At 47.8% G+C, this 24,473-nt stretch overlaps 2 protein-coding genes across 7 annotated transcripts in view; both read right to left on the bottom strand.

The window, feature by feature from the left end:
• LOC308590321 (uncharacterized protein) overlaps positions 1-24,473 on the bottom strand; it is an 84,297-nt gene that overhangs the window by 43,653 nt on the left and 16,171 nt on the right. The gene's annotated exons all lie outside the window — the stretch shown is intronic.
• Positions 13,482-24,473, bottom strand: part of LOC308590300 (uncharacterized protein) — a 32,911-nt gene continuing 21,919 nt past the window's right edge. For 3 of the 6 annotated variants that reach the window (XM_081200220.1, XM_081200221.1, XM_081200218.1), the window contains 5 exons: positions 23,023-23,453; positions 22,336-22,417; positions 18,870-18,952; positions 18,440-18,566; positions 13,484-15,652 (listed from right to left, as the gene is read on the bottom strand). In XM_081200220.1, coding sequence (XP_081056346.1) covers positions 13,632-15,652; positions 18,440-18,566; positions 18,870-18,952; positions 22,336-22,417; positions 23,023-23,436 — 2,727 coding nt within the window. In that variant the 5' untranslated portion in view covers positions 23,437-23,453 and the 3' untranslated portion in view covers positions 13,484-13,631. Of the gene's footprint in view, positions 15,653-18,439; positions 18,567-18,869; positions 18,953-22,335; positions 22,418-23,022; positions 23,454-24,473 lie in introns of all 6 variants that reach the window. The other 3 variants (XM_081200222.1, XM_081200219.1, XM_081200223.1) reach the window with 3 other exon arrangements.

The following is a 24,473-nucleotide window of genomic DNA, read 5'->3' as shown; positions in this document are numbered from 1 at the left end:
AGGGTTGAGTTTCTCCGCAGGCTGTTAAGAGAGAACCGAAGAGTGAGCCTTCGTCTCCTGTTAGCAAAGTCCAGAAGGCCCGAAGACGCAGCAAGTCAGAGGGGGAGTCTTCTGATGTAGAGGACACGCTTGCTGACCTCAGTGGGTCAGGAGGAGCACCTGAGTTTGTGCTCAGACGGTCAACACGCGCCACAAAGGGGGTTCCACCTGAGAGGTTTCAGGTCACCAGGGCGTGGGTTGGTTTCGCGCAATGCGATTCTGGGAGGTCTCAAGGGGTTCAACAGTTGCCTGGGACAGATGCCAGAGGGCGGCAAAAGGCAATGGGAGGTGAGTTGAACTCAAAAAGGTCTGTAAATGGGTGTTCACACTTACCCTCAGGATGCGAGACGAGAGGGGGTGTGAAGGGTTTCAGAACTTACAGGGTTAAGAGTTCTGAGTGACGTCTCACATCTTGAGGCGTGGCTGCTATACACATACGGGAGTGGTTTTCTCTGTGTGTGTTATTCTTCTCCGCTCTGCGAGAGGAGAGATGTGTGCTTTGTCGCCGGGTGTCTGAAGTGGAATTTACGATGTTATGCAACACAATTAAAGGCTGTTGAAGATAAGAGAACGGCTTGCGTGTGTCCTGATTTATTACCCACACACTGCAATCGCTTCTGACCGCTGTGTTCGCTCTGCTAAACCGGCCAAAGAGGCAGGAGGACGTTTGGATCGGCACAGACAGCTTGCAGGCGCAGCGAAAGTGTGCCGGGCTCCATTTTGGCCCTCTTGGCCGCCATAAAATATTATCCTTCAAAGAGAAACGAACTTATAGAATCATAGAATCCTAGAGTTGGAATAGACCACAAGGGCCATTGAGCCCAACCCCATCAGAACACTCCTGACATGGTTGTCAAGCCTCTGCTTAAAGACCTCCAAAAAAGGAGACTCCACCACACTCCTTGGCAGCAAATTCAACTGTCGAACAGCTCTTACTGTCAGGAAGTTCTTCCTAATGTTTAGGTGGAATCTTCTTTCTTGCAGTTTGGATCCATTGCTCCGTGTCCGCTTCTCTGGAGCAGCAGAAAACAACCTTTCTCCCCCCTCTATATGACATCCTTTTATATATTTGAACATGGCTATCATATCACCCCTTTGTTAGGATATTTCTGTTCCACCTTAAAAGGGAGCAGGATGTTTGTGTCACAGCCTGCGTATTTCCTGTTTCACAGGATGTTTCTGTTGTGTCTTTGCTTTCGTTTCTCTCTGTGTCGTAGACACTGAAGCAGGCGGTCATGGTTTTCTTTGTTCTGATCAACGCTGAATAAAACTTGTAAATAATGCTCTCCTGAGTGCAACTTTGGCTGTGCATTATCTGCTGATAGAGAGTGTGCATCGGCTCTAGATGTTGGGCTATTTCTGGAGCTCATGTCACTAATAGCTGATACTGCGTGACTATGGGAGATCGATGGATCGTCCGGCAGCCGGCTTGGGGGCCATGATGGACTTTATCTCCCTGGCAGTATCCCAACACCCTTAACCTCCTCTTCTCCAGGCTAAACATGCCCAGCTCCCTTAGCCGTTCCTCATAAGGCATCGTTTCCAGGCCTTTGACCATTTTGGTTGCCCTCCTCTGGACACGTTCCAGCTGGTCAGTGTCCTTCTTGAACTGTGGTGCCCAGAACTGGACACAGTACTCCAGGTGAGGTCTGACCAGAGCAGAATATAGTGGCACTATTACTTCCCTTGATCTAGATGCTATACTCCTATTGATGCAGCCCAGAATTGCATTGGCTTTTTTAGCTGCCGTGTCACACTGTTGGCTCATGTCAAGTTTGTGGTCAACCAAGACTTCTAGATCCTTTTCACATGTACTGCTCTCAAGCCAGGTGTCACCCATCTTGTATTTGTGCCTCTAATTTTTTTTTGCCCAAGTGCAATACTTTACATTTCTCCCTGTTAAAGTTCATCTTGTTTGTTTTGGCCCAGTTCTCTAATCTGTCAAGGTCGTTTTGAAGTGTGATCTTGTCCTCTGGGGTGTTAGCCACCTCTCCCAGTTTGCTGTCATCTGCAAATTTGATCAGGATGCCCTTGAGTCCATCATCCAAGTCGTTGATAAAGATGTTGAATAAGACCGGGCCTGTAGGGAAATGGTTGCTTATGCATAAGCGCATGGGAGAAAGTTTATTGCAGGGTTCAAGCAAGAAGCGTTGCTTGGAGTATGAACAGCGCGTGAACAACTCATGCAATCTCAATGATTGGTCCACGTAGCATAGCCTGATGGTGGCATGATACCCATGTATGGTATTGTCTTTATCTGCCGGCTGATACAATGTTCTATTTTTTCCTTAGAGAGAATATTTTTTTACAGTACAAAATAAATGTTGGGCTGCAGCAGCTCCTCAGGCTGTTAGATTCCCTCAATCCATCTTGGCGTGAGACTGATTATTACTGATGACGAGCAGGTTCTCGTCATTTGGTGCCCCGTGTGTTTGATTTCGGACTTCGCGATGCTACAAACCTCTCAGCACTCACCTTGCCCGGCAAGGGTTTCAGGCGCCTCTCATCCTCTGTGGATCCTGGTGAGTGCTCCCTCTCTTTTTTTTCTTTTTCACTTCTCTCGCTATCATGGGGCAATCTCTTTCTGCACCGCAGAAGAAATTTTTTTATGAACTTAAATTTCTCCTGGCCAGTAACAACCTTGTTGTTCTGGATGCCGATCTTAAGGCACTTATAGAGGCTCTGGACACTCACTGCCCCTGGTACCCCCAGGATGGCACTTGGGACCTAAAAGATTGGGAAAAGATAGGGCATTTTTTCCACAACCATCCTCAAATTGATGTCAAAGTTTTGCATACCTGGTGTAAAGTCTACAAAGCTATGTCGAGCTTAACTCCTGCAAATATCCTCCTAGCTGCCACATCGGCTGTTTTACCTATCTTCCCGGCTCTTCTTTGCATCCCACGTTGCCTTCTTCGGAACCACCAGTTTATGTACCTCCTAAACCGTCGGATCTCTCTCCTTCGGCTCCTCCTGTCCCACCACCACCTCCTCCACCTCCTTCGCTTTCTACACCACCCACTACCACTCCTCTTCAAGAATCTCTCCGTGCCGCTGCTCCGTTGCTGGCTTTTGATTCTGCTACCCCAAATCTTTTTCCTTTCCTTGTTCCTGCTGCTCCGGCAGGTGGGCCACCTCGGCATGAACAGTTCGATTTGAGATTTATAAAGGAACTGTATTCCTCTGTCCGGGACAATGGCTTGCATTCCCCTTATACCCTGAGACTTTTCGGTACCCTTTTCCAACAAGATCTAATCCCAGAGGACATTTGGGTCAAAATTAAGGGAGAGAAGAATAACAGAGACCTCATTGTGGGAGTTTACTATAGATCCTCAAGCCAAACGGAGGACATAGATGATGCCTTCCTGGAACAGATGGCCAAGCATGCAAAAGGAAGGGAGATAGTAGTAATGGGGGACTTCAATTACCCGGATATTTGTTGGATGTCAAACTCAGCCAAGAGCATAAGGTCAAACAGATTCCTCACTGGCCTTGCAGACAACTTCATTGTCCAGAAAGTGGGAGAAGCAACAAGAGGAACAGCCATTTTAGATCTGGTCCTAACCAATGTTGATGAGCTGGTTAGCGGGGTAGAAGTGGAAGGATCATTAGGCGCGAGTGATCATGCTCTTCTGAAGTTTACTATACAGCGGAAAGGAGCAGCCAAGCATACTAGGACTCAATTTCTTGACTTTAAGAAAGCCGACTTCATAAAACTTAGGGAAGTGCTGGGTGAGATCCCATGGACAGTAATACTAAAAGGAAAGGGAGTTCATGATGGCTGGGAGTTTGTTAAGAGGGAGATAGTAAAAGCACAACGTCAGGCAATACCAATGAGATGGAAACATGGAAGGTGCCTAAAGAAGCCAGGGTGGCTATCTAAAGAACTTTTAACTGAGTTAAGATTAAAAAAGGATGTGTAGAAAAAATGGAAAAGGGGGGAACCACCAAAGAGTAATTCAAACAAATAGCCAGCACGTGTAGACACAAAGTCAGAAAAGCTAAAGCACAGAATGAACTCAGGCTTGCTAGAGAGGTTAAAAGCAACAAAAAAGGCTTTTATGGGTATGTTCGTAGCAAAAGGAAGAACAAAGAAACAGTGGGGTCACTCAGAGGAGAAGATGGTGAAATGCATACAGGGGACACAGAAAGGGCTGAACTCCTCAATGCCTTCTTTGCCTCAGTCTTCTCCGATAAAGAAAACAATGCCCGACCTGAAGAATTTGGAGCAAATGATTCAGCAAAGGAAACACAGCCCAGAATAACTAAGGAGATAGTACAAGAATACTTGGCAAGTTTAGATGTATTCAAGTCTCCAGGGCCAGATGAACTGCATCCAAGAGTATTAAAAGAACTGGCAGATGTGATCTCAGAACCACTGGCAGTCATCTTTGAGAATTCCTGGAGAACAGGCGAAGTCCCGGCAGACTGGAGGAGGGCAAATGTTGTCCCTATTTTCAAAAAGGGGAAAAGAGAGGACCCAAACAATTACCGCCCAGTCAGTCTGACATCAATACCAGGGAAGATTCTGGAGCAGATCATTAAGAAAACAGTCTGTGAGCACCTAGAAAGGAATGCTGTGATCACCAATAGTCAGCATGGATTTCTGAAAAATAAGTCATGTCAGACTAACCTGATCTCGTTTTTTGACAGAATTAAAAGCCTGGTAGATGAAGGGAACGCAGTGGATATAGCCTACCTTGATTTCAGTAAGGCATTTGACAAGGTGCCCCATGATATTCTTGTAAAGAAGCTGGTAAAATGCGGTCTTGACTATGCTACCACTCAGTGGATTTGTAACTGGCTGACTGACCGAACCCAAAGGGTGCTCATCAATGGTTCCTCTTCATCCTGGAGAAGAGTGACTAGTGGGGCGCCACAGGGTTCTGTCTTGGGCCCGGTCTTATTCAACATCTTTATCAACGACTTGGATGATGGACTCAAGGGCATCCTGATCAAATTTGCAGATGACACCAAACTGGGAGGGGTGGCTAACACCCCAGAGGACAGGATCACACTTCAAAACGACCTTGACAGATTAGAGAACCGGGCCAAAACAAACAATATGAATTTTAACAGGGAGAAATGTAAAGTATTGCACTTGGGCAAAAAAAATGAGAGGCACAAATACAAGATGGGTGACACCTGGCTTGAGAGCAGTACATGTGAAAAGGATCTAGGAGTCTTGGTTGACCACAAACTTGACATGAGCCAACAGTGTGACGCGGCAGCTAAAAAAGCCAATGCAATTCTGGGCTGCATCAATAGGAGTATAGCATCTAGATCAAGGGAAGTAATAGTGCCACTGTATTCTGCTCTGGTCAGACCTCACCTGGAGTACTGTGTCCAGTTCTGGGCACCACAGTTCAAGAAGGACACTGACAAAACTGGAACGTGTCCAGAGGAGGGCAACCAAAATGGTCAAAGGCCTGGAAACGATGCATTATGAGGAACGGCTAAGGGAGCTGGGCATGTTTAGCCTGGAGAAGAGGAGGTTAAGGGGTGATATGATAGCAATGTTCAAATATATAAAAGGATGTCACATAGAGGAGGGAGAAAGGTTGTTTTCTGCTGCTCCAGAGAAGCGGACACGGAGCAATGGATCCAAACTACAAGAAAGAAGATTCCACCTAAACATTAGGAAGAACTTCCTGACAGTAAGAGCTGTTCGACAGTGGAATTTGCTGCCAAGGAGTGTGGTGGAGTCTCCTACTTTGGAGGTCTTTAAGCAGAGGCTTGACAACCATATGTCAGGAGTGCTCTGATGGTGTTTTCTGCTGGCAGGGGGTTGGACTCGATGGCCCTTGTGGTCTCTTCCAACTCTAGGATTCTATTCTATTCTATTCTATTCTATTCTATTCTATTCTATTCTATTCTATTCTATTCTACTCTATTCTATTAAGTTGTTGGCCCGCACAGTAATGCAGCCTCATCAAATGATTTTGTTTGTACAAGCCTGGCCCTGGGCTTGTCAACGTCGCATTGACGGTATTCGCAATAATCTCAACAACGCTGCACAGGCTGCTCACCAAGCCGCGATTGCCGCTGCTGGCGCTGGGGCTGCACCCCCAGCCCCTGTTATGTTGACCCAAACTGATGTTCTTGATGGGTTAACGGGTGGGGGCAATTTTCTTACTATTGCCCAACAGTTGGCCCTTGATCCTATGTATTGGGCAGCCAGCACCGCCACCGCCCAAGAGGCTTTGTCCTCGGTTCCTGATGACAAAAACGAGCGCGGTGGCCGTTGGGGCAGCGTCAGACAGGGCCCTACAGAGCCTTATGGACAATTTGTCGATCGCTTGTATAACACCTGTCAGGGGTTCAGGAGCAGAGGCGAGGGCAAGGGAGGAAACAGAGAGCGAGGGGGAGGAGGCCGAAGAAAAGATGAGTGATGACGACGACCCGAGATCTCCGAGTCTTTCCAGTGAATCAGAAGATTCACAGAAAGGAGCGCCAGTGGCCAGAGCAAGGGGGGAACCTAGGGGGACACCCCAGGAAGAAGGGTCCAGAGGGGGCTCAGAGGGCAGCAGTTGGAAATCGGGGCCAGCGTCACCAACAGAGCGCAGTGGAGAGGAAGGGCGCCAGGTATCGAGCTCTGGCAGCTCGCAGCAGGGGGGAGGGCATGAGTCAGGAGTGGCCACACCTCCATCGGGGAGCGAAGAAACGGTTAAGCGGAAAGTGGAAGGTTGGGCGCGCGCGCCAAGTTCAAATGCACAGGAAGGTGGCGCAGTAAGCAGCCCGGAAAGGGAGCCAGGTCCTAAAGCCCGACGCAAGGAGACAGAAGGGTCCGGGGGGTCAGCGTCAGAAGAGTCCAGGAAGGAAGAGACAGCGGGGGGCAGAGGGACCCAGAGAAGAACGGTCAGGCGGAAAAGGTGGAGTAAGGCTAGGGTATTAAGCTGGTGTACAGGGGGCGGAGACTCAGACGGAGCTTCGCCGGTCTAACCCATAAGACGTAGAGCTGCACGCAGCAGCTTGAGAATGGAAACTGTAACTCAATAAAGACTTTTATAAAGTGAACGCTGGCTAGCGTGATCCTCTTTGAGCTAGGATCTGGAAGCAGCTCTGACAACACCCTTAAGTGGCAAGTTCAGGACGTGGCAGCCCAAGAAGTGATTGTCCGCCAGCTTGCGTTTGATAATGCCAATGAGGACTGTAAGCAAGCACTGCGCCCTTTGATGACAACTCCCAATATAGCCATTGCAGATATGCTTAAAGCCTGCCAATCGGTGGGGACTGAGACACATAAAGCTCGCCTGCTAGCCACGGCTTTGTCCTCCACCGTATCCCAGAATCCTGCCAAGGATAAAACCTGTTTTGGATGTGGCAAAGTGGGCCATTTTCATGTGCAGTGCAGATCAACCACACAGCAACGTCGCCCTAGCACAAAGTGCCCCATTTGCAAGAAGGGTTTCCACTAGGCCAACCAGTGCCGCTCCTCAGCAAAACCAGCAAAACCAGCCGACAGGAAACCGGCAGTCGGGCCCACCCCGGGCCCAGGCTCAACAATAGGGGATCCAGCGCATTCTCCAGTCATCCCACCTCCGGCTTTACCGCACCTCTTTTTAACTCAGGACTTACGCCTGCCAGTCCCCTATGTGCCGCAACAAGTTCGAGTGTCAGTAGGGGCTGGTTTTTCTTCTTCAGCACAGTGCCTTGTTTTTCCATTGTCAGAGATCTTGCGGCAAGGGGTCCACCTTGTTCCAGATGTTTTACATGGGTTACAACAAAATGACCCCTATGTGACTGTATTCTCTGATCGCCCAGTGCATCTGCCATCTGGCTCTCCTGTAGCAAAAATCATATGCGTCCTGGGGTCAGCCCAGAACCATGATCCTCTCGTTGCCGCTACTTTTTCAGTCACGGAGGAGCGACCAAAGATCCAGATGACCCTTGGGGGCCGCACGATTGACGGCGTTCTGGATACCGGCGCTGATTGCTCCGTGACCGCCTCCAAGGATTGGCCCCCTGCTTGGCCCACCGAACCAGCTTCTACTGTTGTCGGCGTTGGAGGCTCCACCTCGGCCCGCCGCAGCAGGAACCCTATTTTGATCCAAGGCTCACAAGGTTTTGAGATGACCATCTTACCACTGGTTCTGGACATCCCTGTCTCCCTTTGGGGGCGAGATCTGCTTGCCACAGCGGATACCACCATTTCTACAAATTTATGCTGAGGGCCGCCCCTGCCATGCCCCGGACTGCGCTTTCTCTTTGTTGGACGACTGACACCCCCGTGTGGGTAGATCAGTGGCCCTTGCCTAAAGAAAAGCTTGCAGTGGTGGCCCAGCTAATTGCAGAACTCGAACTGGGGCACATTGAACCTTCTACCAGCCCGTGGAATACACCCATTTTTGTCATCAAGAAGGCCTCTGGCAAATGGCACTTCCTTCAGGATCTCCGAAAGGTCAATGAGCAAATGCAACCAATGGGGACCTTACAACCTGGCATTCCGAATCCTAATATGTTGCCACAAGACCATCAGCTTGCAGTCATCAATCTCAAGGATTGTTTTTTCTCTATCCCTTTGGCGTCACAGGACAGACAACGGTTTGCTTTCACATTAGGTACCCCTGCCCATACGGGCCAGTCTTGACAGACTCTAGGGTTGTGCGCTCATCTCACTCTATAGGCCGGGAGCCAGCGCTGTCCGCAGACACTACCGGGTCACGTGGCCAGCATGACAAGCTGCATCTGGCGAGCCAGCGCAGCACACGGAACGCTGTTTACCTTCCCGCTGGTAAGCGGTCCCTATTTATCTACTTGCACCCGGAGGTGCTTTTGAACTGCTAGGTTGGCAGGCGCTGGGACCGAACGACGGGAGCGCACCCCGCCGTGGGGATTCGAACCGCCGACCATGCGATCGGCAAGTCCTAGGCGCTGAGGTTTTACCCACAGCGCCACCCGCGTCCCTTGCTTTCACATTACCTGTCCTAAATAATTCTCAACCCACTCAACGCTTTCAATGGGTTGTCTTACCTCAAGGAATGCGGAACTCTCCAACTTTGTGCCAATATTTTGTGGACAAGGCACTTCAGCCGTTCCGCGAGCGCCACCCAGCAGTCATTTGCTATCATTACATGGATGATATTTTGCTCTCAGCACTGCATGTCTCTGACGAGCTTCTCAAGGATTTAACCCATGCTATGATGAAGGCAGGGCTGACAGTAGCTAAAGAAAAAATTCAGCGGACCCTGCCTATTATGTATTTAGGACACAAGTTGACTGCAGCTGCTGCCATTCCAGTTGCGCCTCAACTACAGTTCCCTGATCATCTTAAATTGGTGGATTTACAACAATTTCTTGGACAGCTGAATTGGATAAAGAGTTACTTGGACCTGCCCACCTCCACTCTGTCTCCACTATTTTCTGCCCTTAAAGGACATAAGGATCCAGCAGACAAGGTCACAGTTACCCCTGCAATGGAAGAGGCTCTAACAACCATGAACAACCATCTCCGCAGATGTATGGTGGACAGGATCCCTTCTCTTTCCATGGCAGTGTTATCACTTGCAGTGTTTGCCACCCCACTCCAACGGCCATATTGTACACCACTGGCCGGAAGCCTGGGACTGTGTCTATTGTGGAATGGCTTCATTTGCCTCATACTCCCCCGCGTAATGTATATGCTACACCCAATAGCGTCATGGATCTTGTTGCCAGGGGCAGACATCGAGCCCTGGCTCTCTCCGGACTGGACTTATTATCAGTTTATCTACCCTTCTCTCAGGAAGAATTTATGCATTTGATGATGACAGCCGTTTGTACTCAAATAACTTTTGCTGATTTTTTGGGAAAAATTGTTCACAATCCTCCCAGAGACCCTCGTCTATCTTTCCTTATATGTCCTCCGAACTGCTTTATCCCCCTTGCCCCTGCCCTCCGCCCTCACGGTTTTTACCGATGGCACCAAGTCCAGAGGGGTGGTGGTGTGGGAAGAGGAGGGGGATTGGAAAAGTTTGTACACTCCTGGGCAGTCCTCAGCACAACGTGCTGAGTTGGCAGCTGTAATTTTAGCTTTCCAACAGTTTGCTGATATCCCTTTCAATCTCATTGTGGATACTCAGTATGTATATAATCTGTTGAATGTGTTACCGCTGTCGTATATTACTCCTGCTATTGATGATAATTTGTTTACATTGTTCTCCACTTTGCAGGGCTTGGTACAAGCCAGAATTTGTCAGCACATCTTAGATCACATACTGGTCACCCTGGCTATTTGGCAGAAGGTAATGACCGGGCAGATCAAGCTTTGAAGGATGGCATCTTTTCTTTATTTTCTGACCCATTTGAGAGTCATTCAGTATTTCATCAAAATGCTAAGGTGTTAGCTAAATCCTTTTCATTACCTATTTCTCAAGCTCGAGACATTGTGTCACAGTGCGCTGTGTGCTCTAAATCACCCACAGTCATCCATTATGATGCAGTCAACCCTAGAGGTCTGCATCCCCTGGCAATTTGGCAAATGGATGTCACCCACACACCATCTTTGGCTCCATTTTCCAAAGTACATCTCACTGCGGACACTGCCTCTGGCTTTATTTGGGCCACTCCCCTAAAAGGAGAGACCACTCGTCATGTTATTCAACATTTGAAGCGTTGTTTTGCTGTTATGGGAAAACCCCATACTTTAAAGACTGATAATGGTCCTGCATATGTTTCTCAGGCCTTTTCCACATTTTGCTCTCTGTGGGATATAAGGTTGATTCATGGTATCCCTTTTAATTCTACAGGACAAGCAATCGTTGAGCATGCCCACTTGACTTTTAAGACCCTTCTCAACAAGCAATTGGGAGGCCGCTCAGCTACTGTTTCTGAAATACCTAATATTGTACATCAAGTGTTGTTTACCTTAAATCATCTGTTGTACCCTCATAATAGGAATTTTACACCTGCTGAACTTCACTTTAGGAAGGAAGAAGTGTTGCAGCGCCCTTTAGTGTCTTACAGGTTGCTTCCAGATCCGCAGTGGAAGGGTCCAACTTCTTTGATTTCCTGGGGTCGCGGATTTGCTGCCATTGACGTGGATGGAGAAACACGATGGGTTCCAGCCTGGTGCGTTCGACCTTGGCGCTCTTCTGTTGCCTCGTCTTCGCCCAAGGAGACACCAGCGCCTTGAAACTGTATTTTACGCTATCTGCCAGTGATGACCTCCCACCTGACCTCAACCCACATTGCAGTTGAAGACATCGCCACATTGATGCGTCCTGGATAGAGTCACCTTCCACAGCTGTTCCAGTGTTTCCCGGCACGTTGAAAGGCCATCTTCGTCCCTACCGCATTGGCCCCCCTTCCCCCTGGGAAGCCACCGTGACTACCAATTACCATTATAGTTTTGCCGCCTCTTGTTTGGGAAATGAGCCTGGCTTCGAAGGATGCCCTCGCTGGACTGGCATCGCTTGGGTTTTGCCCCCCAATAGCGGTCATCCCATCTGCACCATCACGTTACGTTGGGTTTGGACTTTTGGCTCGGCAGTACAAGGAGCAGTAAATGAGGCCTATTTACAGCAAATGGGCTCCTGTGTCTGCAAAAATGGTTGTGTGGCTTCTTCTGGTTTTTACATGGTTTTTACATGCCAATAATCGAGCCACGAAATATCACGCAGGTTGCTCGGAAGCGGCCATTGGAGTGATTTACCATTCTCATCCTTATTGCCCCCCCAAGCAACCAGTATGGCATCATCCCGATTGGCCACACAATTCTACTTCACACGGGTGGAGCCCCTCTGTGGACACTGTGAAGCGCCGCCTTCGTCATGCTGCTCCTTTGCAGAAGGCCCGGAAGCCTGAACCTTATCATCAGATTTGGAATAATAATACCTATGTTAGGGACATAAATCATTTTGCTTCTATACTTAATCTTTCTGAATGTTGGGTGTGTATGCATATACCTCCTCAATCAAAGAGGTCTGGCATATTATTGCATGGTATTCCAGTAAATGCTTCATATAAGATTAGTAATAATATGAAGGATAATCGTACAAGTTCACCCCCTGTGTTTTTGTTGCTTGTAGAAGTAGCGTCTCATTGTTTTTGTTTCAGTCATAATAGTAGTAAATTTTTAGGTTATTATCCATATTGTAATTGGACCTATGAGTATGTTAATGGATCTTCTTGTTTTCTTAATGTTACCGCTATGAGTGGCAGGCCAAGAGTTTTAGTTAATAATGTCACGACCAACATGACTTATGAACAACACGCTGCGTGTAGAGATTTTTATGTTTGGTTGGATTGGATGAAGAAGAGCAGCAAATCTACATGTTTCCTTCAATCTGATTTATGGCTATTCTGTGGCACAAGAGCCTACAAAGAAATCCCCTTTGCTTTTTCTGGAACTTGCACTTTAGGAGTAGTCATACCCCTGGTGTATAAAATGGACAAGCTCCCAGCGGTCCGTTTGCGTAACAGAAGGGAAGTACAATCACCTGTTTCTCGATATATAGAGACAGCCATCTCTAGGTCCCTTATGCCCTCTTTAGGTGTAGCCATGAATTACCGTCATCTGCATAGATTGGCAAACTGGACCGAGGCTTTGTTTAATTCTACCATTTTGGCCTTAAAAACAATTAACAAAGAAATGTCAGTAATAAGAGATGTAGCTCTTCAAAACCGTTATGCCTTGGATGTAATCCTTGCCTCCAAAGGTGGAGTTTGTGCCTTGATTCCTTCTCATATTTCTGCTACTATTGATTATATGGAACAAATGATAGCCCATAATCCTTTGAATCCACCCGAAGGTTTTGATCCATGGGAATGGTTGTCTTCTTGGTTACCTAATAGAGCATGGTTAAGAAAACTTTTGCTAATTGGAATTTTGCTTGTTGTAGGATTCATTGTGTTGTGCTGCTGCATTCAATGCCTGCCCTCTTTGTTTGCCCAATGTACTACGTGGTGGTACAAACCACGACCCGCCACAGGGATGATGAGAGGAATTTATGTTGCAAAATATAAGCGTTTAGGCAATGAGATAAATGATTCTGATTAGGTTTTGTTAAATTTTTTACTTTTCATAAAACAAATAAGAAAAGAGGGCATGTAGGGAAATGGTTGCTTATGCATAAGCGCATGGGTGAAAGTTTATTGCAGGGTTCAAGCAAGAAGCGTTGCTTGGAGTATGAACAGCGCATGAACACCTCATGCGATCTCAATGATTGGTCCACGTAGCATAGCCTGATGGTGGCATGATACCCATGTATGGTATTGTCTTTATCTGCCGGCTGATACAATGTTCTATTTTTTCCTTAGAGAGAATTTTTTTTACGGTACAAAATAAATGTTGAGCTGCAGCAGCTCCTGAGGCTGTTAGATTCCCTCAATCCATCTTGGCGTGAGACTGATTATTACTGATGACAAGCAGGTTCTCGTCACGGGCCCAAGACAGAACCCTGTGGCACCCCACTAGGTACTCTTCTCCAGCATGAAGAGGAACCATTGATGAGCACCAGTCAGCCAGTGACAAATCCACTGAGTAGGTAGCATAGTCAAGACTGCAAACCTGTCTTGATTTTAGCTTCTTCAGAGACCTCTAAGTCCTTTTAAGAGCTCCAATTGTGTTAAGAACTTTAAAAATGAGACCAAACTTTCATAAATCCCTCCGATCACACTCTTGGCACTGAAATAGTTTCTACCCTGTGTGAATTCTCTGATGGGAAATGAGATTGTTGCTTTGACTGAAGCTCTTTCCACATTCCACGCACTGTTAGGGTTTCTCCCGTGTGGATTTTGTGATGGGCTGTGAGACTTTCTTTCCTGGTGAAGCTCTTTCCACATTCCACGCACTGAAAGGGTTTCTCCCCTGTATGAATCATTTGATGGGAAGTGAGCTTGGCCCTCCGACTGAAGCTTTTTCCACATTCTAAGCACTGAAAGGGTTTCTCTCCTGTATGAATCCTTTGATGGGAGGTGAGAGAGGAGCTAGAGCTGAAGCTCTTTCCACACTCCAAGCAGTGATAGGGTTTCTCCCCTGTATGAATCCTTTGATGGGATGTGAGTTCAGAGCTTGTCCTGAAGCTTTTTCCACACTCCAAGCATTGATATGGTTTCTCCCCTGTATGAATTCTACGATGGGAAGTGAGATTGTACCTGTGACTGAAGCTCTTTCCACACTCCAAGCAGTGATAGGGTTTCTCCCCTGTATGAATCCTTTGATGCAAAGTCAGTTCAAAGCTCGTCCTGAAGCTTTTTCCACATTCCACACACTGATAGGGTTTCTCCCCTGTATGAATCCTTTGATGGGATGTGAGATGGGCCCTCTGATTGAAGCTCTTTCCACATTCTACGCACTGACAGGGTTTATCCCCTGTATGATTTCTTTGATGGGAAGTGAGAGAGGAGCTATCAGTGAAGCTCTTTCCACATTCCACGCACTGATAGGGTTTTCCCCCTATATGAATCCTTTGATGGGAAGTGAGATGGGAGCTCTGACTGAAGCTCTTTCCACACTCCAAGCAGTGATAGGGTTTCTCCCCTGTATGAATCCTTTGATGCAAAGTCAGTTCAAAGCTCGTCCTGAAGCTCTTTCCACATTCCACGCACTGATAGGGTTTCTCCCCTGTATGAATCCCTTGATGGGAAGTGAGATTGGCACTCTGAGTGAAGCTCTTTCCACACTCCAAGCAGTGATAGGGTTTCTCCCCTGTATGAATCCTTTGATGCAAAGTCAGTTCAAAGCTCGTCCTGAAGCTCTTTCCACATTCCACGCACTGATAGGGTTTCTCCCCTGTATGAATCCTTTGATGGGAAGTGAAATTGGCACTCCGAGTGAAGCTTTTTCCACACTCCACACACTGAAAGGGTTTCTCCCCTGTATGGATCCTTTGATGGGAAGTGAGATGGGCCCTCTGATTGAAGCTCTTTCCACATTCCAAGCACTGAAAGGGTTTCTCCCCTGTATGATTTCTTTGATGGGAACTGAGAGAGGAGCTAGCAGTGAAGCTCTTTCCACACTCCAAGCAGTGATAGGGTTTCTCCCCTGTATGAATCCTTTGATGGGAAGTGAGAGAGGAGCTAGCAGTGAAGCTCTTTCCACACTCCAAGCAGTGATAGGGTTTCTCCCCTGTATGAATCCTTTGATGCAAAGTCAGTTCAAAGCTCGTCCTGAAGCTCTTTCCACATTCCATGCACTGATAGGGTTTCTCCCCTGTATGAATTCTTTGATGGGAAGTGAGATGGGAGCTCTGACTGAAGTTTTTTCCACATTCTAAGCACTGATAGGGTTTCTCTCCTGTATGGATTCTACGATGGGAAGTAAGATCGTGGCTGTGACTGAAGTTCTTTCCGCATTCCAGGCACTGATAGGGTTTCTCCCCTGTATGAATCCTTTGATGGGAAGTGAGATGGGCCCTCTGTTTGAAGCTCTTTCCACATTCTACGCACTGAAACGGTTTCTCCCCTGTATGATTTCTTTGATGGGAAGTGAGTTCAAATCTCGTCCTGAAGCTTTTTCCACATTCCATGCACTGATAGTGTTTCTTCTCATGGGGATTTATTTGATGGGAAGTGGCATGGGATCTCTGACTGAAGCTCTCTCCACAGTCTGAATCCTGATATGGCTCCTCCACTGTGTGGATTTCGTTGTGGTCTCCCTTGTTCTTCATTTCCAATTCATCACCACCTGAAACTAAGAGGCAAACGGATTAGAGTCTCGGGAAGAAGTGCAGCCCCAAATTATGGAACAATGCTAATTAATGCTTGGGAGAGGCGAAGAACTGAAGGGAGTTAGATGTTATAATGTTCCTTTTGTTCTACAAAATGTCTAGTTTCGTATACAAATCACATTGATTTTCATATGTTTTCTCTCTCTAGTTTTGAAAAGTACAGCTTAACCTGGTAATGTCATTTTGTTCAAATTTAAATATGGATCTGTACTATCTACATAAATAAAATGTGCTTTTATTATTACCATATTTTTCGCTCTATTGGATGCACCGGACCACAGGACGCACCTAGTTTTTAGAGGGGGAAATCAAGGGGGAAAATATTATTCCCCCCCCATCCCCAAAGAGCCGTGGACATGATGCGCACAGCCTGTCCGCTTCTCCCAGAGCTTCTCGGGGCTGCGGGGGAAGCCCGGGTTCCCCCCCAGTCCCAAAGAGCAAAGAAACCAAGACAGCAAGCGGGATCCATAGCCGTGCAACCTCTCCAGCCAGGAGCTAAACCTCTCCAGCGTGGCTAAAGAAGACAAGGCAGCAAGCGCGATCCATCCCGCTCGCTGCCTTGGCCTCTTTAGCCTTGTGCAGCATCTTTAGCCTTGCGCAATGGGATGGATCGTGCCCGCTGTCCACCAGGGCTGGACTAGATGACTCCTGGGGTTCCCTTCCAACCCTGCAATTCTATGACCATGGAAGGTGTTGGGGGTCTCCACCACTGGAGGCTTTTAAGCAGCGGTCAGGGAACCATCTGCCTGGTGTTCTTTAGCTGTGATTCCTACATTGTGAGGGGGCTGGGCTAGATGACCCTCGGGTGGCCCTCCCAACTCTATACAGTCCTACAATTCTGCGGCAGGAGATCCACAGCCACTTCACACACTCCCAATTTTCATCGGAGAGACATGTGGCTTCAGTGTCTAGGTAGGTACCCCCCTACCTGCCACTCTTCCCCCACCCCACTTAAGCCCAGGGAATACCTGCCCAGAGAAGCTCCCAGGTGAGGCAAGGGTTAAGATCTACCTCTGGTAAATGGCTTTGTATCCCCCCTCTTTCCCTTTACTCTTCCTCTTCTATGCTATTTCCTTCTTTTGTGTTTTGTTTAATCTGTTTTTATTGTATACCAAAATAAAAGCTGCAAAGTTTCCTTTTTTATAATATCCCCCCCTCCAAACTAAAATGTTAGATAAAAACACTGATCCAGAGGAAAAGAAGGGGGTGGAGAAAGGATGGAAAAAGAAAAAGAGGTAGAGATAGAGAGATTTTTAAAAAGTTGGCTTCTTTAGCCTTGCACAGCCTCCCGCGACTGGAGAGGCGCGCAAGGCTAAAGAGGATGGATTGCGCTCACTGCCCTGGCTTCCTCTTTAGCCTTGCGCAGCCTCCCCCCCGGCTGGAGAGGTTGCGCAAGGCTTTTCCCCAGGAGGGAGAAGGGACTGACTGGCCGCGTCAGTCCCTTCTCCCTCCTGGGGAAAAGCCCACAAGAGCTGCGCGAAGCTTGTGTGTGGCTCTTGGGGGCTTTTCCTGCCTGCCTCCCCCCCTGCATTCGCTCCATAGGACACCCAGATTTCCCCCCTTAGTTTTTAAGACGGAAATTAAAAGGTGGCCAAAGCGGGAAAGTTCCCTGTCCAAAATTTAAGATATACAGTGGTGCCTCGCAAGACGAAATTAATCCGTTCCGCGAGTCTCTTCGTCTTGCCGTTTTTTCGTCTTGCGAAGCATGGCTATTAGCGGCTTAGCGGCTATTAACGGCTCAGCGGCTATTAGCGGCTTAGCGGCTATTAACGGCTTAGCGGCTTTAAGAAAAAGGAAACAAACTCGCAAGAACTCGCAAGGCGTTTCGTCTTGCCAAGCAAGCCCATAGGGAAATTTGTCTTGTGGAACGACTCAAAAAACGGAAAACCCTTTTGTCTAGTGAGTTTTTCGTCTTGCGAGGCATTCGTCTTGCGGGGCACCACTGTACAGTGTTACCTCGGGTTACATACGCTTCAGGTTAACTACGCTTCAGGTTACAGACTTCACTAACAGCAGCAGCAGGAGGCTCCATGAGCTAAAGTGGTGCTTCAGGTTAAGAACAGTTTCAGGTTAAGAACGGACCTACGGAACGAATTAAGTTCTTAACCCGAAGTACCACTGTACTTAAATGTTACATTACTGTGAGAAGTTACAGGGGACGAGGCAGGGGGCCTTCTCAATAGGGGCACCCACCCTGTGGAACGCCCTCCCATCAGATGTCAAGGAAATAACTATGCAACTTTTAGAGGACTTCTGAAGGCACCTCTGTATTGGGAAGTTTTTAATGTCTGATGTTTTATATTTTTTTTCATATTTGTTGGAATTTGCCCAGAGTGGCTGGGGCCACCCAGTCAGATGGGCAGTGTGAAAATAATAAAATTATCATTATTGTTACTACAGGGTTCACTGCCTGAGATTCAAAAAGCCTGGCTCTGTTTTGGGATGGAGTTTGTTTGGTTCAGTCGTGGAATCTGTCAAGCAACTCTTTGGTCAAAAATCACTCTGAATCCTACATTTAAGGACTGGGCAGTTCAGACAGCCTGATCGTGGTTTTAAACGGCAGAACTGGAGGAAGAATATTCACAGGGAAAACAATCAATAGCCATCCATCCAAGGTTTGCTGTGGGAGTGTTAACATCCCAGGTGCTGTGGGTGGCGCTGTTGAGCCCCATTGAAATATCAGAGGTTCGTCACATAGAGAGATGTCTTGATTTACAAAACAGATAGGCTGATCCAATAGGGAGCCTTACCGAGAGAGTCCAAGATCCCACGATTCTCCTCCATGACTTCCTTATGGAGAGCTCTCTGGTCAGGATCCAGCAACGCCCACTCCTCGTCTGTGAAATGGACAGCTACATCTTCAAAGCACACTGGACCCTAACAGAACAGGAAAAAGGCTGTCCTCTTAGAGAACATTCACTTGGCTCTGCTGTTTTCTACAGCGGCCAGACCCCTCTCTGCCTTCCTCATCCCTCTCTCCTGCTGCAGCTTCTGCCTCGGAGTCTGGGCTGCTCTCTGCCACAGACTCCCTCTGCTCCCTGAGCCCTCTTCCCTCTCCAGCTTCAGACCCCTCCTCCTCCTCCCAGTCGGCTCCCTCTTCTCTGGCTCCTCCCACCATCCAACTGTGTCCAGCCAGTCTGCATCCAAGCAGTCCTTCCCCACAAGGCTCCTTCCCCCTACCTGATCTGGGTCCACAGCTGCTGCCTCCCCTCCACCACCATGAAAAGATGAAGGAGCAGGTCTTGGTGGCATCATTCCGTCACCTGGGAGAGACCAAGGTAAGTGGAAACCGTGAGCGCCTGCTTCCCTCAGAGGTGAAACAGTGCATCTCTACGTACAGATGGGGCTTGTCCAAGTCTCCCCTGCTAGCTTCCGGTTCCGCTCTGCTTTAATGGAGGCAGCGGGAGATCGTTGGCAAAGGAAAAACAAGGATGACTGAGGGTAATTCTCCTTGCAAGTTTCCCCCAGGGACAGGGGGGAACGGGCTTCACTCCCAGTTCGCCTTGGTACCAGGTTCCGGCTCCGGCATGGATTGCGAGAGGCAGGGAGGCGCTGAGTGCAAAAGCCCTTTGCCTGCCGAAAACCCTCCTTCGCTGCCATTAAGAAGCAGAGGTTCTCCTGTCAATCAGAGCTCAATTTGGACTAATGCACAGGCATTGCTGGAAGAGATGAGATCATAAACTGTGGAATTGAACCAGCTGCAAAGTCTTTAAGGTTTGAATTTGAAAGTAGACTTCATTTGGTGCAAAAGACAGTGAGTGGGGGGAGGGGAGCCTATGGCTTCTTTATATCAAGTTTTCTTCTCTGCAGGGAACCAGGCAAAGGGCCTTCTCGGTGGTGGCGCCCGCCCTGTGGAACGCCCTCCCACCAGATGTCAAAGAGAACAACAACTACCAGACTTTTAGAAGACATCTGAAGGCAGCTCTGTTTAGGGAAGCTTTTAATGTTTGATGTATTATTGTATTTTAATATTCTTTTGGAAGCCGCCCAGAGTGTCTGGGGAAACCCAGCCAGATGGGCGGGGTATAAATAATAAATTATTATTATTATTATTATTATTATTATTATTATTATTATTATTATTATTATTAATGATTTGGCAGTCCGCCATTGAATATTAGTTCAAATTATATATATACAGGTGAGCAGGGATGAAACTGGACTGCAGATATGGAATATAACATCAAATGGAACTGTGTGTGTAAAAACAAAAAGGAAAAAGGGAGGGAAGCTCTATTTTGCAAATTGTTTACGATGGAAAATTAGAGCTGACTCTTCCCCATTTTTTATTATATACAGACTGAACTGAATAATGCCAAAAGGACTTGGAGTTTAATTTAATTTAATTGGATAAATGCGCATTTCTCTTAGGCCAGACAGAGGGATGTAAGGAATCTGAAAGTTGTGTAGGAGCTGATAAGGTTCATTACTGAGTCATTTGCAGTTCTGACCGATCCCTCTCCTTCCCAGGCAGAGAAGAAAAATGGCAAAAACTGATTATTTATTGGGACAGTGTGATTTTTGCAGCTGCTGTTAAAGTTGCCAAACAACGAAGCACAGGACAGAGCGATGGAGAATTTCTGAAACCACAATGGGATATTAGCTCCGTCCAAGGAATAATGGAGAACAGCAACAACCAGGAAAAGATAAAACATTTTACAAGGACAGGAAGAAACATCACGAACAGAAAGATTGCCACACATGGGAAGAGTATGGATAGCGCTGGAGTGCCTCACTTGTAGTTTTATATATTATTTGATGTTTCATTACAAATGGAAGTCATTAATATTGCAGCTGTTGTATAAAGGATTGTTATCTTGACAGGAGTGTAATTGAAATTAATAAGATTTTGGAATACAGAAATCAAGAAAATAATCAAACCATCGGTTTTAGCATGCGGGGGGCCACCTATATTATACACCGTATTTTTCGCCCTCTAGGACGCACTTTTCCCCCTCCAAAAATGAAGGGGAAATGTGTGTGCGTCCTATGGGGCGAATGCAGGCTTTCGCTGAAGCCTGGAGAGTAAGTGGGGTCGGTGCACACGGACCCCTCTCGCTCTCCAGGCTTCAGGAAGCTATCCGCAAGCCTTGGGAGCTCCGCGGGAGTTCCCGTCGGGCTCCCAAGGCTTGCGGATAGCAGCCTGCATCCCAAAGCCTGGGGCGCGCTGCACAGCAGATATCGGGCAGCCCCACAAGCTTGTTGGTTTCTGCTTTCTTCACTGTGCAGCGAAGTGCTTGTCACAAGACAATGTTTACATTCCACAGTCAGAGTACTGTTGGGTTTCCCACGGGAATGGGAGACTGGATGTGACGTACACTGGTTTCCTGTTTTTCACTCTTCCCTCGGTGTTCTTTGTTCCGAGGAGAAGGACGGTTGCTTCTCTGCTCCCGCAGAGGCAAGATACATGTTTGTAATCTCTCAACATTGAAGTGAAAATAAAGCAAAGTTAAGCATGTGGCACGTACTGCTCATCCTTTCGCTGTGTACTCTGCAAATACGGAGTGCCGCCATCCCGCTGTTCCCCGACCTGGTTTGCGGAGTTGCCCGCATCCCAAAGAGAGTTGCCTGCATCCCGAAGCCTTTGGGCAGATATCCACAAGCCTGGGGAGACGGGCGTGACTTCCCGCAGGTTCCCTAGGCTTGCGGATAGTAGCCTATTCTTTATTTCCCCCCAAAAAAACTAGGTGTGCCCTATGGGCCGGTGCACCCTATGGGGCGAAAAATACGGTAATTTGGTATCTTAAAGATTGGTATTAGTAATTGTATCATAATGTCGCATTGTTATAAGGAGGCAATTATTGGACTGTAATTGTAAACTAATCAAATTACGATCGTAAGTGTCTCCCCTGCTGAGCACATTTGGACATTTGTACCCATTTCATATACAGTGGTACCTCGGGTTAAGTACTTAAATCGTTCCGGAGGTCCATTTTTAACCTGAAACTATTCTTAACCTAAAGCACCACTTTAGCTAATGGGGCCTCCTGCTGCTGCCGTGCCGCCGGAGCACAATTTCTGTTCTCATCCTGAAGCAAAGTTCTTAACCTGAAGCACTATTTCTGGGTTAGCAGAGTCTGTAACTTGAAGCGTATGTAACCCGAGGTACCACTGTAATAAAAAGGTAAAGGTACCCCTGCCCGAACGGGCCAGTCTTGACAGACTCTGGGGTTTGTGCGCCCATCTCACTCTATAGGCCGTGGGCCAGCGCTGTCCGGAGACACTTCCGGGTCACGTGGCCAGCGTGACAAAGCTGCATCTGGCGAGCCAGCGCAGCACACGGAACGCCGTTTACCTTCCCGCTGGTAAGCGGTACCTATTTATCTACTTGCACCCAGGGGTGCTTTCGAACTGCTAGGTTGGCAGGCGCTGGGACCGAGCAGCGGGAGCGCACCCCGCCGCGGGGATTCGAACCGCCGACCTTTCGATCGGCAAGCCCTAGGCGCTGAGGCTTTTACCCACAGCGCCACCCGCGTCCTTACACCACTGTATTACACCACTGTAATAGTTGTGCAAAAATACATCTCCCCCCCCCCGAGCTCTGGGCTCCAGGTATCTTCCCCCAAAAGATGTAAAGAACTCACAATTAGTTTCAAAACCAAGAGAATGTGACAAAACGGGGGAGAAAACACTCCTTCCTCCTTACCCAGAGGCCTCACTCTGGCGTCCAACGGAGTCTTCTCTGCCTCAGAAGAATCAAGACCCCTTTCTGCCAAAAGATCCTTCCTCTGAAAGAGCAACAAGGATTCAAAACAGAGAATGGGGAGAAGGGTTAGAGAAGGAATGGCAGAGGCAAGCGCTTTCGGGGGACAGAGGTGAAAGCTGCTTCCTGCTTCTGCTAGACTGGTGTCTGGGGTTGGCTGCCAGGACCATGAAACATTGGTCCTCAAGGATCTTCACTGGCTCCCAGAACGTTTCCCAGCACAATTCAAAGTGTTGGCCTCAAAGGCCCAGTATACCCAAAGGAGCGTCTCCATGAACTGAGGTCCAGTTCCGAGGGTCTTCTGCTGATTCCCTCTCTGTGATAAGTGAAGTTACAGGGAACCAGGCAGAAGACCTTCTCCACAGTGGCCCCCACCCTGGGGAATGACCTCCCATCAGGTGAGAAGGAGATAAAAAACTGTGTAACTTTTAGAAGACATCTGATGTCTTCTTATGCATTTATATGTGCTGGAAGGCACCCAGCCACAAGGGTGTCATTAATAATAATAATAATAATAATAATAATAATAATAAGCTTTCCAAAAAAGGATGGGCCATTAGGAAATGATTTGGGAATACTCTCCCTCCTCTTAGGAGCCCCTTGGGAGATCCAGAGGAAAGTCTCTCTCACCTGCTGCTCTGCCTGCTTCCTCTCCTCTGCCTGACTCAGGAGGAAACCTTCGGCCAGGGCCACCGCCTGGGAACTGGTCTCCGCTCCGCATTCCCTCACCCAGATCTCCATCTCCTCTGGAAGGACAGCCAGGAACTGCTCCAAGATCACCAGGTCCAGCATCTCAGCTTTCGTGTGCCTTTCTGGCTTCAGCCACTGATGGTCAAGGTGGTAGAACTCGCTGCAAACCTCTCGGGGTCCTTTGGCCTCCTGGTAGCAGAACTGCCTGAGCTGCTGGCTCTGCACCTCTGAGCAAGGGGTGTCCTCCTCACTCAGGATCTTCTGCATGGAGTTTTCCCAGAATCCCCCACTGCTCCCCGTTTCCATGGCATGGCTTCTTCCTGCTTCAGGGCCAGCTGAGTCTTGCTCATCCATCTCTGTTCTCAGGACACCTCCAGGAGATCGGAAGGAGCCTCTTGGTCCTCTGGCAAGTTCAAATGGAAGGTGCAGCAAGTCCTACGAATCAAACACATTCTTCTATTGTAAGATCAAAGCACAGCCAAGAGAAGAAGAATGTTCCCTGAGGAATCGTGGGGAGAGGAGGAGGAGGGAGAAGCCATAACTGTGAGTGACAAGTGAGTGTAATCTGGAGCCAAGGCAACAGTGGGGGTACCTCCCAACCCCACTTCATAGTCCAGAGCTTCGCCCCAACCCAGCCATATCTGCTTGGGTGGCTTGGTGAGCAGCAGGGCCCATGTCTAGCTCCAGCCACCGTCCCTTGGGGACTTCCTGCTCTGGATCCGCGGGGACGGTGGCAAGGCCCTCTGGGTGGAACTGCCCTGGAAGACGCCTCGGAAACTGGCCCCAAATGCAGCGGTTGGGTTCTCACCTGGGTTCCCTCTTTTACTAATGGCATTTCTATTTTTTTTTATAATTTTTTTTTTATTGGTTTTACAAAAAAAAATTTAAAACAATGCAAACATATAAAAAGACATACGAACATGTATAGTTTCATAACCTTTTTTTCATAAACCTTGTTTCTCAGACTCCCCCATACCTCCCCTTTCTGCATCCCAATGACCAAAAGTTTTTAGCAACTGTAAATTTTTCTGTCGATCCTCTGTCCTCTTAAACTTTCCTCCAGTCTAATCTTATGTTGCTGTAACCCTTTCTTGCTCAAAACCTCGACATTCTAACATTCATCAAGTTTATAATAGTCCTTAAGATAAATTTTAAATTTCTTCCATTCTTCTTCCGCCGTCTCCTTTCCCTGATCGCGGATCCTGCCAGTCATCTCGGCTAGTGTCATATAGTCCATCACTTTCATCTGCCATTCTTCCAGGGTGGGTAGATCTTGTGTCTTCCAATACTTTGCGATAAGTATTCTTGCTGCTGTTGTAGCATACATAAAGAAAGTTCTGTCCTTCTTTGACACCAATTGGCCGACAATGCCCAAGAGAAAGGCCTCTGGT

The sequence above is a fragment of the Podarcis bocagei genome (assembly GCF_964188305.1).
Source record: "Podarcis bocagei genome assembly, chromosome: 7".
NCBI classification, from domain to species: domain Eukaryota; kingdom Metazoa; phylum Chordata; class Lepidosauria; order Squamata; family Lacertidae; genus Podarcis; species Podarcis bocagei.
The sequence above is the reverse complement of the archived record's forward strand: the minus strand, read 5'-3'. Positions and strand labels throughout refer to the sequence as shown.